This window comes from Hyla sarda, chromosome 9 (genome assembly GCF_029499605.1).
Source record: "Hyla sarda isolate aHylSar1 chromosome 9, aHylSar1.hap1, whole genome shotgun sequence".
Classification (NCBI taxonomy): Eukaryota; Metazoa; Chordata; class Amphibia; order Anura; family Hylidae; genus Hyla; species Hyla sarda.
Genome location: NC_079197.1, coordinates 163,078,333 through 163,095,136, shown reverse-complemented (window position 1 = coordinate 163,095,136; position 16,804 = coordinate 163,078,333). Strand labels below are relative to the sequence as shown.

The 16,804-nt window shown below is 44.7% G+C and overlaps 1 protein-coding gene across 5 annotated transcripts in view; it reads left to right on the top strand.

Moving 5' to 3' along the window:
- VARS1 (valyl-tRNA synthetase 1) overlaps positions 1–16,804 on the top strand; it is a 69,929-nt gene that overhangs the window by 33,198 nt on the left and 19,927 nt on the right. For all 5 annotated transcript variants that reach the window (XM_056539525.1, XM_056539523.1, XM_056539526.1 and 2 more), the window contains exons 7-18: positions 658–785; positions 2,049–2,213; positions 2,321–2,402; positions 2,487–2,606; positions 4,188–4,301; positions 4,382–4,465; positions 4,549–4,639; positions 7,456–7,580; positions 7,856–7,959; positions 9,467–9,625; positions 9,945–10,035; positions 10,292–10,397. In XM_056539525.1, coding sequence (XP_056395500.1) covers positions 658–785; positions 2,049–2,213; positions 2,321–2,402; positions 2,487–2,606; positions 4,188–4,301; positions 4,382–4,465; positions 4,549–4,639; positions 7,456–7,580; positions 7,856–7,959; positions 9,467–9,625; positions 9,945–10,035; positions 10,292–10,397 — 1,369 coding nt within the window. The remainder of the gene's footprint in view (positions 1–657; positions 786–2,048; positions 2,214–2,320; positions 2,403–2,486; positions 2,607–4,187; positions 4,302–4,381; positions 4,466–4,548; positions 4,640–7,455; positions 7,581–7,855; positions 7,960–9,466; positions 9,626–9,944; positions 10,036–10,291; positions 10,398–16,804) is intronic.

Sequence of the window (16,804 nt, the reverse complement as noted above, 5' to 3'; positions counted from 1 at the left end):
CACACTGCTCTCTGCTGACATCTCTGTCCATTTTAGGAACTGTCCAGAGCAGGAGAGGTTTTCTATGGGGATTTGCTCCTACTCGGGACAGTTCTTAAAATGGACAGAGGTGTCAGCACAGAGCACTGTGGTCATGATGTCAGCAGAGAGCACTGTGGTCCAAAAAAATAATAATTTCCTCTGTAGTATTCAGCAGCTAATAAGTACTGAAAGGATTAAGATTTTTTAATAGAAATAATTTGCTAATCTGTTTAACTTTCTGGCACCAGTTGATTAAAAAAAAAAAAAAATAATAAAGTTTTCCACCGGAGTACCCCTTTAATCCCCATCTGATCTCCTATGTGCCACATCATTCCTTCCGCTCCCTCTGTTACCGCACTGTGTATTCCGCACCCCTGACTATTGTCCCCTGTTGCTGGGAGTTGTAGTTTTGCAACATCTGGAGGCACCCTGGTTGGGAAACACTGCTATAACGGTTCTGAAGCCGGGCTTTCCACCTTGTTATCAAAGTAGAATCTTTGAAAGTATTGAGACATCTATATGGGATCAGATAGATATGATTTGTTGGGTTAGTCTTTCATCCCCTTATTGCTGGGAGTTGTAGTTTTGCAGTTTGGAGACCATCATTGGATCATCTTGTTTATTCTTGTACTACAGAGAAAAAGTATCTCAGAACCCAACCCGAAGGGCATGTTTATGATGTGTATCCCTCCCCCAAATGTCACCGGATCTCTACATCTTGGCCATGCCCTCACCAACGCCATCCAGGACAGCCTGACCCGCTGGTGAGTATTCATAATCCATATAACAAGACATTCTCAAGATGCATGCGATGGCGCAGGAACATGTATCTCTTAGGCTGCGTTCACACCACGTTTTTGCAATACAGTTCCCGTATCAGGTTTTTGATTAAAGAACGGATTCTCCAAAACCGGACTAAACTGTATCAAAACGTGTGTCCAAATTTTTATCTGTATACGGTTGAAAAATGATGTCCGGTTGCATCAGTTTTTTAAGAGAAAGCCATATACGTTTTTAACTTTTCACTCCATTATGAATAAAATTTCACTTGTTTGATTGAAATTCCAAGAAAAAAAACAGTGCAAAGTCAAAAACCGTATGGTGAAAACCGGATGGAACCGTACGCACATACGGTTCCCATTGACTCCCATGTTTAAAAAAAAATTACATTTACGCTTACGGTTTCATATAACGTTTACGGTTTCACCCGGACCAAAAACCGTGGTAGGCCACGGTTTTCTGTCCGGGAAAAAAAAAGTTAAAAACCGTAAGGTTTGAAAAACGGAGACAACTGTATACATTATGGTGCATACATTTTTGAATGGGAAGTCTATGGGCACGGTTTTCCGTACGGTTGCATACGTTTTTGTTTGTCTTTTAAATTAAACCGTATGCCAAAACCGTATAGCAAAATCGTGGTGTGAACCCACCCTAAGGCTGCATTCACACCACGTTTTTGCAATACAATTCCCGTATGAAGTTTTTGATGAAGAGCGGATTCCTCAAAACTGGACTAAACTGTATTAAAACGTGTGTACAAATTTTAGCCCGTATACGGTTAAAAAACGTATATGGTTTGAAAAATGATGTCTGGTTGCATCCGTTTTTTAAGAAAAAAAAAAAACGTAGGTGGTTTTTAACTTTTCACTCCATTATGAATAAAGTTTCACTTGTTTGATTGAAATTCCATGAAAAAAAAACTGTGCAAAGTCAAAAACCGTATGGTGAAAACCGGATGGAACCGTATGCACATATGGTTCCCATTGACTCCCACGTTTATAAAAAATAAAATACCGTTTAATACGGTGTTCCACCCGGACCAAAAACCATGGTAGGCTACGGTTTTGGGTACGGGGTAAAAACCGGACAAAACCGTACAGGATGCAAAACGGACACAACCTGACGCATCGTTTGGCATACGGTTTTCAATATGGTTCTGTACGGTTTTCACACTGAAAATGTATACGGTAACTGTATTGCACAAACGTGGTGTGAACCCGGCCTTACACCTATTGCTGTATGTTAAGGCATCGGATGCGCGGCGAGCTGACCTTATGGAATCCGGGTTGTGACCATGCGGGGATCGCTACTCAGGTGGTGGTGGAGAAGAAGCTCTGGAGGGAACACAAGAAGAACCGACATGACCTGGGCCGAGAGCGCTTCATAGAGGAGGTCTGGAAGTGGAAGGCAGAGTGAGTCACAGTCTGGTTACACATCATTGCATACAGCGTTTTGCAACAGCTGGAGGCACACTGGTTGGGGAAACACTACTGGGCCTCACATGGTTTTTCCCTTTTAGAAAAGGAGACCGGATCTATCACCAGTTGAGGATTCTTGGAAGTTCACTGGACTGGGATCGGGCATGTTTCACAATGGAACCAGTAAGAAGCCACCATGTTCCTTCATTGCTTTTTCTATAATTTTTTCCTTCCCTACATATGAATTCTCTTATTTACTTCCTGCAGAAACTATCGCAAGCCGTTCAGGAGGCGTTTATCCGTTTGCACGAAGCCGGAATTATCTACCGCAGCAAGCGTCTTGTCAACTGGTCGTGCACCCTCAACTCTGCTATATCCGATATAGAGGTGAGGAAAGGCTGCAGGGACAGATACTGTGGGGATTTCTTTATTTATAGTCCTAGAAGATAGTTAGATTGGCTTTTATTTACTGGCTGGGTTAGTATAGTGTAGCTTTCTAGTTTAGCTACCATTTAAGATCTCTGATTGCTGTCATAGAACGGGAACATTCTTATATTTATTCTTACGTCTAAACCTATATAAGTAGGGTATCATTTTAATCGTATGGACCTACAGAATAAAGAGAAGGTGTCATTTTTACCAAAAAAATTACTGCTTAGAAACGGAAGCCCCCAAAATTTACAAAACGGCGTTTTTTTCTTCAATTTTGTCGCACAATGATTTTTTTTTCTCCGTTTCGCCGTAGATTTTTGGGTAAAATGACTGATATCATTACAAAGTAGAATTGGTGGCGCAAAAAAAAAAGCCATGAAATGGATTTTTAGGTGCAAAATTGAAAGGGTTATGATTTTTTAAAATGTAAGGAGGAAAAAAACGAAAATGCAAAAACTGAAAAACGCTTGGTCCTTAAGGGCTTAAAGAGTACTCTGGAGGAGAAAAATGTCTTAAAATCAACTGGTGACAGAAAGTTATACAGATAATAATGTAAATTATTTCTACATAAAAATCTTAATGCTTCCAGTACTTATCAGCTGCTGTCTTCTACAGAGGAAGTTGTGTAGTTCTTTTCAGTCTGACCACAGTGCTCTCTGCTGCCACCTGGAACTGTCCGGAGCAGGAGAGGTTTTTTTTATGGGCATTTGTTCTTACTTTAGACAGTTCCTGACACAAACAAAGGTGTCAGCAGCGAGCACTGTGGTCAGACTGGAAAGATTTATACAACTTCTTCTGGAGCATACAGCAGCTGATATGTACTGGAAGGATTAAGATTTTTAAATAGAAGTCATTTACAAATCTGTATAACTTTCTGGTGCCAGCAGATTTGAAAACATTTATTTTATTATGGATTACCCTTTTTGAGCCTGTAGATCAGCGTTTCTCAACTAGGCGCCTCCAGCTGTTCCAAAACTACAACTCCCAGCATGCCCGGACAGCCGAAGGCTGTCCGTGCATGCTGGGAGTTGTAGTTTTGCAACAGCTGGAGGCGCCCTGGTTGGGAAACTCTGCCTTAGATGCAAACAAAAAATAATTCTGTTCACTGACTGCAAGTAGAGATCTTGAAAATAAGAAATTAATTAAATAAATTAAATAAATTATATAATGACTATAAGATACTTCTTGCTAACGTACATTGGATAGATAGGTCAGAAGTAGGGGGATATATAGAGTGAATATGGCTGCATGGTCTGACTACACAGCGTCTTTTTGTAGTCTGTAACCATGGAGACACCCAGGTCTGCATAAGAAATTTTAAATGAAGACCATTAGCAAAATTGCCAATTTTTAAAAAAACTTTTGATATATTCAGAAAGTAAAAATATATCTTTGCCGAGTGGCTCTCCAGCTGTTGAAATACCTAAATCTGACAGGGCATGCTGGGAGTTGTAGTTTTACAGCTGGAGGTTGGGGAACACTGCTCTAGGTTGTTCCAAAATTTAACCATTTACACCCACAAATACTGTATTGCAGGTAGACAAGAAGGAGCTGACGGGTCGCACAGTACTGCCAGTGCCTGGATACACTGAGGGGGTGGAATTTGGGGTGTTGGTTTCCTTTGCATATAAGGTTCAAGATACAGGTGAGGTCCTATATACCTTGATATCTCTCCAGGTCCCTTTTTCTTGTCTTCTTATGACTTGTTCATCATGTCCTTCTTAGGTGAGGAGGTTGTGGTGGCCACCACTCGTGTGGAGACCATGTTGGGGGATACGGCCGTGGCGGTACATCCACAGGATCAGCGGTACCAGGTATAGGAGTGTTCCTTTTTATGACATTTTTGGGATGTTCTTTAATAAGTCTTACTCTCTTATGCCCTTTTTCATTATTCCAGCACTTGAGAGGAAAGTCTGTGGTTCACCCGTTCTCCGGCAGACTCCTTCCCATAGTCTTGGATGAGTTTGTGGATATGAGCTTCGGCACTGGTAAGTGTGGGAACCACGTAAGACAGTGTTTTCTCGTTCGGCTTCATTGGGGGACACAGGAACGTGGGTATATCTTGCTGATCTTGCTGCCACTAGGCATTAACAAAAAAGAAGTCTGCCCCTCCTGGCAGGATATACCCGCCCACTGACTCTGAGCTAATCAGTTTTTAGCTTAGTGTTAGTAGGAGGCAGACACAGGTCTGGAGTTCTCAGACCTGGTCTTCTTTTTATTGTTTTGCTAGAGTTAATTTTTTCTCTCCTTTGTTATTTTATCTAGGTTGGGGCAACAGGAGCATGGCGCTGCCTGATCCCCCACTTGCAAACAAGGGGCACGGTCCATAAAGTATGCACCATTAACCCCTTCTCGCCACGACCAGCTCTAGGGACGTGCTCTGGGTCCGAGCCCCCTCTTGCCACTGCTCACCCCGCTGTTATAGCCGGGCATGATGCAGTGTGGCACCAGGCTGGTTGAAGACTTCAGGGGTGAGTATAGGGAATATCTTCCTTCTAGGTAAGTATCCCTAACTCTCTCCCCCTACTCCATCCCTTCCGGCCTTTAGCTCTCTCCCTTTTAGGCTTCTACGGATCCTTGTTATCAATTACTTTATTTCTCCTTGGGCAGGGAGCCTGATCGGGGGTCCAGTCCCCCCCAGTACCTCATTAGTCCTTCATTGCCGACATCTCTGTGCGGACCTCCCACTGCCCGAACATGCGGAGCTCCTTTCATCAGCGGTGCGACAGTCTTTATGACAGTCACATGGGCTGGCGCTCTGTTAAGGCCGTGGCGTTCTGTATGCGCACAGCCCTGTTACGGCTCCTGCCACCGCAATCCCATTACCCCCGGAGTCAGCAGCTGGCTTCCATATTAATTCTGGCAGCACGTGGTGCCTGGAAGTGGGGGCCGCAGCCAGCGGGCGCCTGTAAATTTAGCCTGCGGCTTCAGCTCTGCTCCTCCGGTGGTTAGCTCCGCCCACTATTTTTGCGCGGCCCGGCGCTCCACCTCTCTTTACTGAGCCACTTTCAATCCTGTGCCAGCGCGCACATCCTGTAGCTTCGGGCAATCTTTCTTTGTCTCCTCCACTGGGAGTTTTTACTCCGTGGGCGTTCAGGTCCAAACGGACAACGCCACGGCTGTGGCTTATATCACCAGGGGGCACTCGCAGCCTCATGGCAAATTGCGAAGGTGACAAGGATTCGTCTCGTGGCGGACGTTGTCATGCGGCTCCAGGATCGGCCCGACCTTCTCTTTCAAGGTCCTCTCTGCCACCCCAATACACTGCCGCTGCGTTTGACGGTGTGGCAGTTGAAATCGCGTTGCTGAGGGCTCGCGGTTTCTCTCTCCGGGTTATTCGCACCATGCTTTGGGCACGTAAACCGTCCTCTGCCAGGATTTATCACAAAATCTGGCGTGCCTATTTTCAGTGGTGCGACGCCCGCTCCATCTCCTGTTGTTTTTTCCTTGCCAAACCTGCTTTCCTTTCTGCAGTCGTGGCTGGAAACGCGTTTGGAACTTAATTCCCTCAAGGGGTAGGTGTCCGCGCTTTCCATTCTTTTTCAGCGCCCCTGGCTTCTGATCCTCATGTTAGCACCTTCAGGGTGTGGCACACGACGCTCCTCCTTACAGGCCTCCCACTCCGCCCTGGGACCTGAATTTGGTTCTCACCACTTTGCAAGGTGTCCCATTTGAACCCCTTCGGGAGATCTCTCTCTGCTTCCTTTCTTGGAAGGTGTCTTTTCTCATTGCTGTGACCTCCATCCGGCGGGTATTGAAATTGGCGGCTCTCTCCTGCAGACCCCCCCCCCCCCCTTCGACCGTTGCCTTCTTTTCTTCCGAAGGTGGCCTCCTCTTTCCATCTTAATGAGGATATCGTCCTTCCCTCCTTCTGCCGGCCCTGTCTCACCCCAAGGAGCGCTCTCTCCACAACTTGGACGTGGTCAGAGCTCTGCGTGTTAATCTCTCGGCCACCTCTTCTTCTTGCCACTCTGATTCACTGTTCGTCATTTTGGTAGGCCGGCGCAAGGGGCTTCAAGCTTCTAAGGCGACAATATCCCGATGGATCCGGTCTGCCAAATCAGAGGCCTATCGTTCTAAGGGGAAGGCCCCCCCCCCCCCCCCCTTTCCAGGTTACGGCACACTCCACCCGCTCTGTTGGGGCCTCCTGGGCGGTCTTCATCAGGGCTTTTGCCCTGCAGGTATGTAAGGCGCACGTGCACACGTTCACCAAATTCTACCAGGTGCACACTTCTGCGGTGACGCCGGTTTTCGGCGAAAAAGTCTTGCAGGCGGCGGTGACGTTGCCATCCGCCCGATTCTCTGGCTGGGTTCTGCTTTCCCACCCTGGGTTCTGCTTTGGTAAGTCCCACGGTTCCTGTGTCCCCCAATGGAGCCGAACGAGAAAAGTAGATTTTTTTTATACTTACTGTAAAATCTCTTTCTCAGAGGATCCACTGGGGGCGACATCACCCACTTTGTAGTGATTTGTCAGTTTCCTCCAACTGCTTTGGGACTAAACTGATTAGCTCAGAGTCAGTGGCCAGGTATATCCTGCCAGGAGGGGTCGACTTCATTTTTGTTAATGCCTAGTGTCAGCAAGATATACCCACGGATCCTGTGTCCCCCAATGGATCCTCAGAGAAAGAGGTTTTACAGTAAGTATAAAAGAAATCTACTTTTACTAACCAAGGGTGCCTCCAGCTGTTGGGCTTGCTGGGAGTTGTAGTTTTGCAACAGCTGGAGGCACCCTTGGTTGGGAAACACCGATCTAGGAAAGTGGCTCTTGTCTTCTCATCATCTTCTCTCTCTTCCACCATTTTAGGAGCGGTGAAGATCACCCCGGCTCATGACCAGACCGATTACGAGGTCGGGATGAGACACTCTCTGGGCTTTATTAACATCATGGACGACAACGGGCTGCTGGTGAACGTTCCTTCACCGTTCTTGGTGAGAAGCTGAGCAAATGGTCCTTTTCAGTGATGCTTATTCGTGATATTGTGTGTGTGTAAGATATAGATAGATATATAATATAGATAGATATAGGGATAGATAGATAAAGATATAGGGATAGATAGATATTTATAGATATAGATAGATATATATTTTTATATCAAATAAATGTAATTTAATTATAACATTATAATATAATCTTTATATATAAAGTGTGTGTGTGTGTGTATATATATATATATTTATTTATTTTATTTTATGTTTTATTTTAGGGAATGAAACGTTTTGAAGCCAGGAAAGCCGTCCTGCAAGCTTTGAAAGATAAGGGATTATTCAAGGAAATAAAGGACAATCCTATGGTGGTCCCAGTCTGCAGGTAACAAGCCCTTGAAACCATTGCTTAGGGCAGTGTTTCCCAACCAGGGTGCCTCCAGCTGTGGCAAAACAACACCTCCCAGCATGCTCCAGACAGCCAAAGGCTGTCAAGGCATGCTGGGAAGTTTAACTTTGCAACAGCTGGAGGCACCCTGGTTTGGATACACTGACTTGTTCACAACTCTATTAGGGCTTTCCATTGTTCTACATTGTTTAGTTGCTATGGCACCTGATCGACCCCATTGACCCATAATGGGGTCCGCAGGGCTTCCGGTATGGTGTCTGATATTTTACTTGACAAATAGGGATGGGTGTTGCACAATTTTTGTCCCAGAGTTTTCATTGGAATATTTTGGAATATGCTTCTAACAGAGCCTTATCTAAGTAACAGCCTGTCTGGTGGAACTTGTGTGGCAGGTTATATTCCACCCTCTGAGAAGTAAGGGAGAAGAAAAAGTTACAGTTTTTTTCATATTCATAAATATAAAAATAAATTATTTCAAAAACAGCGCCACCTCTTTTCTACAGGTTGTGTCAGATATTGCATCTTAGTCCCATTTTAAGCAATACCAAACACAGCCCAGGGAGATGAGTTTTGCTGTTTCTTGGGATAAATCTTGACAATTTTATGTTTTTTCCAATTTTATAGAACCCCTAAAAAGTTAAAGGGGTACTGTTCCGAACACTGGAGCCGGCGCTGGGAGCTCGTGATGTCATAGCCCCTCCCCTCATGATGTCACGCCCCACCCCCTCAATGTAAGTCTTTGGGAGGGGGCATGGCAGTCGCCACGCCCCCTCCCATAGACTTACATTGAGGGGGCGGGGTGTTACATCATGAGAGGCGGGGCTATGGAGTAACCAGCTCCCAGCTCCAGCGTTCGGAACAGTTTGTTCCAAACGCTGAGCAGCAGAGTACCCCTTTAAGGCTCATTCAAACTATAGAATCTTCGCCTGGAGATATTCCGGACAGAGATTCCATCTATAGTGGGCTCTCTAGATACGCCGTCCCCATAGACTGCAATGCATTTCCAGGTGGATTTTGCAGACAGAATGGACATGTTCATTCTTTCAGCTGCATCTGGCGTCCAGAATGTCTGCCGTAGAATTTCCATAGTGTGAGTGGTGCAGCAGATCCCCATTGAAAACAATGGAAGGCTGCTGGTGTAACGTATTCCACTCGGGAAATTTGTAGTGTGAATAGGCCTTTTATGGTAGTGCTTTTCTGTAGATTTGCTTGCATCACTACCCCCCAAAAAACACACATATAGGGGGAGATTTATCAAAACCTGCCCAATGGAAAAGTTGCAGAGTTGCCCATAGCAACCAATCAGATCACTTCTTTCATTTTGCAGACGCCTTTTCAAAAATGAAAGCAGCGATCTGATTGGTTGCTATGGGCAACTTAGCAACTTTTCCTCTGGACAGGTTTTGATAAATCTCCCCCATAACGATTTGTGCCAAATGACTTGCTCAGCTTTGCTATATCTGTGTTTTTGTTACTTCTTTAGCCGCTCCAAGGATATCGTGGAGCCGCTCCTGAAGCCTCAGTGGTACGTGCGCTGCGATGAGATGGGCAAGAGAGCGGCCGATGCCGTCCGCGACGGGACCCTGTCAATCAAACCCGAGTTCCACACCAAAACCTGGTTCAGCTGGATGGATAACATCAGGTGAGCATTGCGCCGTCTGGTTGGGGGGTATTGGCGTTAGATATTTGGTTATTTTGGGATTGTTTCTATGAGATTATAGGGGAAGATTTATCAAAATCTGTCCAGAGTAAAAGTTGCTGAGTTGCCCATAGCAACCAATGAGATCGCTTCTTTCATTTTTGAAAAGGCCTCTGAAAAATGAAAGAAGCGATCTGATTGGTTGCTATGGGCAACTGGGCAACTTTTCCTCTGGACGGGTTTTGATCAATCTCCCCCATAGAGTATACCTCCTTTTTCCAATTGTACTTCGGCTGACATCGAATTTCTATTTTTTTGGCAGGGATTGGTGCATTTCTCGGCAACTCTGGTGGGGTCATCGGATCCCTGCTTACTTTGTTACAATTGATGACCCGTCAGTGCCCCCCGGGGAGGTAAGATGGTTAAGATGGCTGTGTATTATTAGGTTAGGATAGTGTTTTCCAACCAGGGTGCCTCCAGCTGTTGCAAAACTACAACTCCCAGCATGCTCGGACAGCCAATGGCTGTCCGAGCATGCTGGGAGTTGTAGTTTTGCAACAGCTGGAAACACTGGGTTAGGATATCATGCAGAATCTTTAAGGTCTTGGATTGTAGTACGAGTAGAACTTATATGTGTTAGATATTTATATGTGGTTTGTATTTGTGCAGGATACTGATGGCAAGTACTGGATCAGTGGCCGATCAGAGCAGGAGGTGAGAGCCAAGACGGCTAAACAGTTCAATGTTGGCCCTGAGAAGGTGTCACTTAAGCAGGGTAAGTCCTATTGTATATTACTTATTACTAACACACTGTGTGTCTGTGGACTCAATGCAGGCAAGAACCAGGAACAATAGTCCAGTGCAGAACATGTAGTTTAACCCCTTAAGGACCAGACCACTTTTCACTGTAGGACGGGAGCATTTTTTGCACATCTGACCACTTTCACTTTAAGCATTAATAACTCTGGGATGCTTTTACCTTTCATTCTGATTCCGAGATTGTTTTTTCATGACATATTCTACTTTATGTCAGTGGTAAAGTTTTGTCGATACTTGCATCATTTCTTGGGGAAAAATTCCAAAATTTGATGAAAAATTTTTGCATTTTTCTAACTTTGAAGCTCTCTGCTTGTAGGGAAAATAGACTTTCCAAATAAATTATATATTGTGAATTCGAGTAGAAAACAGACATGGTCGCACATCTACAATCTTGTATAATGATCTGATTGCTTCTCAGTATAATATCAAAAACTAACAGGTTGTTAGTATACATTTTTGATCAAAAAGTACAAGCCCACTCGCCACGTCAAGGCCACCTATTTAGAGTGGGTCCCTAACGTCCCTAGCATAAAATGGCGTAGCACCGGGCGGCGACCACCACCACCGCCGCGACACCAGTGCCCACGGGGGGGAACGACCCACTGGCAGAGCAGCCCCAATGCCACTCAAACCATTCACAAATACAATATGTCTACTTTATGTTTGCATCATAAAGTTGACATGGTTTTTACTTTTGGAAGACATCAGATGGCTTCAAAGTTCAGCAGCAATTTTCCAATTTTTCACAACATTTTCAAAATCAGAATTTTTCATGGACCAGTTCAGGTTTGAAGTGGATTTGAAGGGCCTTCATATTAGACATACCCCACAAATGACCCCATTATAAAAACTGCACCCCCTCAAAGTATTCAAAATGACGGGGAGTGGCCGGGGAGCCAATGCGCTCGTTCCTGCCTGTCTGATTGACAGGCAGGGAGCGAGAGCAGCCTAAGTGAAAAAGTACTGATTGCCAGGCCAAAATCAGTCCTTTTTCAGGCGTGACGTCACGCCAGGCTGCAGCGGTTTGTAAACGTAAATTTCACCCTGATGAGCAAAAAAAAAATAATGACAATATATTAGAGATATGTTGTAGTACATAAGTACTACAACATATCAAAAAACAAAGTTGGTGACAGTGCCCATTTAAGTGTAGTTTTTTTTTCTCCAAATTTACCATTTTTATAAAGGGTAATGGGAGAAAATGCCCCCCAAAATTTGTAACCCCATCTCTTCTGAGTATGGAAATACCCCATGTTAGGACGTAAAATGCTCTGCGGGCGAACTACAATGCTCAGAAGAGTCACATATGGCTTTTGGAAAGCAAATTTTGCTGAAATGATTTTGGGGGGGCATGTCGCTTTTAGGAAGCCCCTATGGTGCCAGAACAGCAAAAATGCCCACATGGCATACTATTTTGGAAACTACACCCCTCAAGGAATGTAACAAGGGGTACAGTGAGCCTTAACACCTCACAGGTAGTTCACAACTTTTTGGTAAAGTTGTATGTGTAAATGAAAAAAACATTTTTTTTCACTAAAATGCTGTTTCCCCACCCAAATTTTACATTTTTACAAGGGGTAATAGGGGAAAATTACCCCCAAAATTTGTAACCCCATTTCTTCTAAGTATGTAAATACCCCATGTGTGGACGTCAAGTGCTCTGCGGTCGAACTACAATGCTCAGAAGAGGAGGAGCGCCATTGAGCTTTTGAAGAGTGAATTTGTTTGGAATGGTAGTCAGGGACCATGTGCGTTTACAAAGCCCCCCGTGGTGCCAGAACTGTGGACCCCCCACATGTGACCCCATTTTGGAAACTACACCCCTCACGTAATGTAATAAGGGGTACAGTGAGTATTTACACCCCACTGGCATTTGACAGATCTTTGGAACAGTGTCCTGAGCAAATAAAAAATGCAATTTTTCATTTTCACAGACCACTGTTCCAAAAATCTGTCAGACACCTGTGGGGCGTAAATGCTCACTGTACCCCTTATTACATTACGTGAGGGGTGTAGTTTCCAAAATGGGGTCACATGTGTGTATGGGGGGGGGGGTCCATTGTTCTGGCACTATGGGGGCTTTGTAAACACATGTGGCCTTCAATTCCGGACACATTTTCTCTTCAAAATCCCAATGGCGCTCCTTCTTTTCTGAGCATTGTAGTGCACCCGCAGAGCACTTTTCATCCACATGTGGGGTATGTTCATACTCAGAAGACATGGGGTTACAAATTTTGGGGGGCTTTTTTCCTATTTTCCCTTGTGAAAATGAAAAATTTAGGGTAACACCAGCATTTTAGTGAAAAAAATAATTTTTTTCATTTTCCCATCCAACTTTAATGAAAATTTGTCAAACACCTGTGGGGTGTTAAGGCGCACTATACTCCTTGTTACATTCCGTGAGGGGTGTAGTTTCCAAAATGGGGTCACATGTCGGTAATTATGTTTTCGCGTTTATGTCAGAACTGCTGTAAAATTAGCCACCCCTGTGCAAATCACCAATTTAGGCCTCAAATGTACATAGTGCGCTCTCACTCCTGAGCCTTGTTGTGCGTCCGCAGAGCATTTTACGCCCACATATGGGGTATTTCCGTACTCAGGAGAAATTCCGTTCCAAATTTTGGGGGTCTTTTTTTCCTTTTACCTCTTGTGAAAATAAAAGTAGAGGGCAACACCAACATGTTGGTGTAGAACATTTTTTTTTTTTTTACAGTAACAGGCTGGTGTAGACCCCAACTTTTCCTTTTCATAAGGGGTAAAAGGAGAAAAAGCCCCCCCCCCCCAAATTTATAGTGTAATTTCTCCCGAGTAAGGAAATACCCCATATGTGGCCCTAAACTGTTTCCTTGAAATACGACAGGGCTCTGAAGTGAGAGAGCGCCATGTGCATTTGATGACTAAATTAGGGATTGCATAGGGGTGGACATAGGGGTATTCTACGCCAGTGATTCCCCAATAGGGTGCCTCTAGCTGTTGCTAAACTCCCAGCATGCCTGGACAGTCATTGGCCGTCCAGAAATGCTGGGAGTTGTTGTTTTGCAACAGCTGGAGGCTCTGTTTTGGAAATACTGCCGTACAAGACGTTTTTAATTTTTATTGGGGGGGGGGGGGGACAGTGTAAGGGGGTGTATTACCCTTTATTTTGTGGTAGTGTAGTGTTTTTAGGGTACATTCGCACTGGCGGAGGTTTACAGTGAGTTCCCTGCAAGGAGTTTGCGCTGCGGCGAAAAATTTGCCACAGCTCATACTTGAAGCAGGAAACTTACTGTAAACCTGCCTGGGTGAATGTACCCTGTACATTCACATGGGGGGGGGGGGGGGGGGGGGAGAGAACCTCCAGCAGTTTCAAAACTACAACTCCCAGCATGTACTGACAGACTGTGCATGCTGGGAGTTGTACTTTTGCAACAGCTGGAGGCACACTGGTTGGAAAACATTCAGTTAGGTTCTGTTATCTAACTCAATATTTTCCAGTGTGCCTCCAGCTGTTGCAAAAGTACAACTCCCAGCATGTACTGATGGCCGAAGGGCATGCTGGGAGATGTAGTTATGCAACAGCTGGAGGGATCTCAACTACAACTCCCAGCATGCTGGGATTTGCAGTTTTGCAACATCTGGATAGCTACAGTATAGAGACCACTGCAAACTGTGGCCCTCCAGATGTTGCAAAACTACAAATCCCAGCATGCCCAGACAGCAAACAGTTGTGTGGGCATGCTAGGAGTTGTAGTTTTGCAAGATCTGGAGGGCTATAGTTCAAAGACTACCATATAGTGGTCTTAAACTGTAGCCCTCTAGCTGTTGCAAAACTACAAATCCCAGCATGCCCAAACAGCTGTCTGGGCATGCTGTTAGTTGTAGTTTTGCAACATCTGGAGTGCTACAGTATAGAGACCACTGTATAGTGGTCTCGGACTGTAGCCCTCCAAATGTTGCTAGGCAACTTACCGGCTTCCGTCTGATCCAGGGAGCCTGCTGCACGACGTCGCCGCCCGCCGATCTCCGACACCGATCGTCGCCTGCAGCCTCGCCCACAGGGTAAGTGGACTCCAGCGCCGCTCATGTGTCGTTTCCCCGTTCTGCCCCGCCTATTGTGGGTGGGCAGGACGGGGAAAACGAAAGTTAACCCCCCCGCCCCCGATCTTCTATTGGTGGTCGCGTCTAGACCACCAATAGCCGGGATAGGAGGGGTGGCACCCCTGCCACCTCACTCCTATCCCTTCAGGGGGATCGTGGGTGTCTTGGACAACCACGATCCCCCTTATAATCCGAGTCACCATTGACCCGTAATCGCGCAAATCGCAATTGTGAATTCACTTGCGATTTGCGCCGATCGCCGATATGGGGGGGTCTGATGACCCCCCTGGGCATTTGTGCGGGGTGACTGCTGATCGATATCAGCAGTCACCCGGTCCGGTCCCCGAAATTCCCACCGGCGTACAGGTACGCCCTTCGTCTTAAGTACCAGGGAGCAAAGGCGTACCTGTACGCCCTTGGTCCTTAAGGGGTTAAAGGGGTACAACCCTAGAAAACTATTTTTTTTTTTTTTTTTTTTAGAGAAGTTACTTCTATAAAAAAAAAAATCTTAATCCTTCCAGTACTTATCAGCTGCTGGATGTTCCAGATAAAGTTATTTTCTTTTTGAATTTCCTTTCTGACTGACCACAGTGCTCTCTGCTGACACCTCAGTCCATGTCGGGAACTGTCCAGAGTAGAAGCAAATCCCCATATAAATCCTATCCTACTCTGGACAATTCCTGACATGGACAGAGGTGTCAGCAGAGAGCACTGTGGTCAGACAGAAAGGAAATTCAAAAAGAAAAGAACTTCCTCTGTAGTATACAGAAGCTAATAAGTATTGGAAGGATTAAGATTTTTAAATAGAAGTAATTTACACATCTGTTTAACTTTTCTGGCACCAGTTGATTTAAAAAAAATAAATAAAAAATTTCCAGTGGAGTACCCCTTTTAACTCCTTAAGGACTCGGGGTTTTTCCGTTTTTGCACTTTCGTTTTTTCCTCCTTACATTTTAAAAATCATAACCCATTAAATTTTCCACCTAAAAATCCATATTATGGCTTATTTTTTTCATCACCAATTCTACTTTGCACTGACATTACTCATTTTACCCAAAAATTCACGGTGAAACGGAAAAAAAAATCATTGTGCGACAAAATCGAAGAAAAAAGCCATTTTGTAACTTTTGGGGGCTTCCGTTTCTGCGCAGTGCATATTTCGGTAAAAATGACACCTTATCATTATTCTGTAGGTTCATACGGTTAAAATGATACCCTACTTATATAGGTTTGATTTTGTCGCACTTCTGGAAAAAATCATAACTACATGCAGGAAATTTATACGTTTAAAAATGTCATCTTCTGACCCCTATAACTTTTTTACTTTTCCACGTACAGGGCAGTAGGATGGCTCATTTTTTGCACCTTGATCTGAAGTTTTTAACGGTATGATTTTAGTTTTGATTGGACTTTTTGATCACTTTTTATTCATTTTTTAATGGAATAAAAAGTGACCAAAATACGCTTTTTTGGAATTTTTTTGCACGTACGCCATTGACCGTGCGGTTTAATTAATGATATATTTTTATAGTTCGGACATTAACGCACGCGGCGATACCACATATGTTTATATTTTTTTTTATTTACAGTTTTATTTTTTTTTATGGGAAAAAGGGGGGTAATTCAAACTTTTATTAGGGAAGGGGTTAAATGACCTTTTATTAACACTTTTTTTAAACTTTTTTTTTGCAGTGTTATAGCTCCCATAGGGACCTATAACACTGCACACACTGATCTTTCATCCTGATCACAGGCGTGTATTAACACGGCTGTGATCAGTGTTATCGGCGCTTGACTGCTCCTGCCTGGATCTCAGGCACGGAGCAGTCATTCGTCTATCGGACACCGAGGCGGCAGGTAAGAGCCCTCCCGGTGTCCTGTAAGCTGTTCGGGACGCCGCGATTTCACCGCGGCGGTCCTGAACAGCCCGACTGACTAGCCGGGATACTTTCACTTTCGCTTTAGAAGCGGCGGTCAAAGCTTCTAAAGGGTTAATACCGCATATTGCCGCAATCGGCGATGTGTGGTATTACCCGCGGGTCCCGGCCGTTGATGAGCGCTGGGACCGACGCGATGTGATGCGGGGTCGCAGCGCGACCCCGCTTCATATCGCGGGAGCCGGCGCAGGACGTAAATATACGTCCTGCGTCGTTAAGGGGTTAAAGCGTCCCAATCAGATCCAACAAAAAGACATTTTTTTTATATATCACTCAGTACCTAATCCTGACCATGTACATCTAATTTTTATGTGTCTAGCACATTTATTTATTTTTTTATTAAATTTTT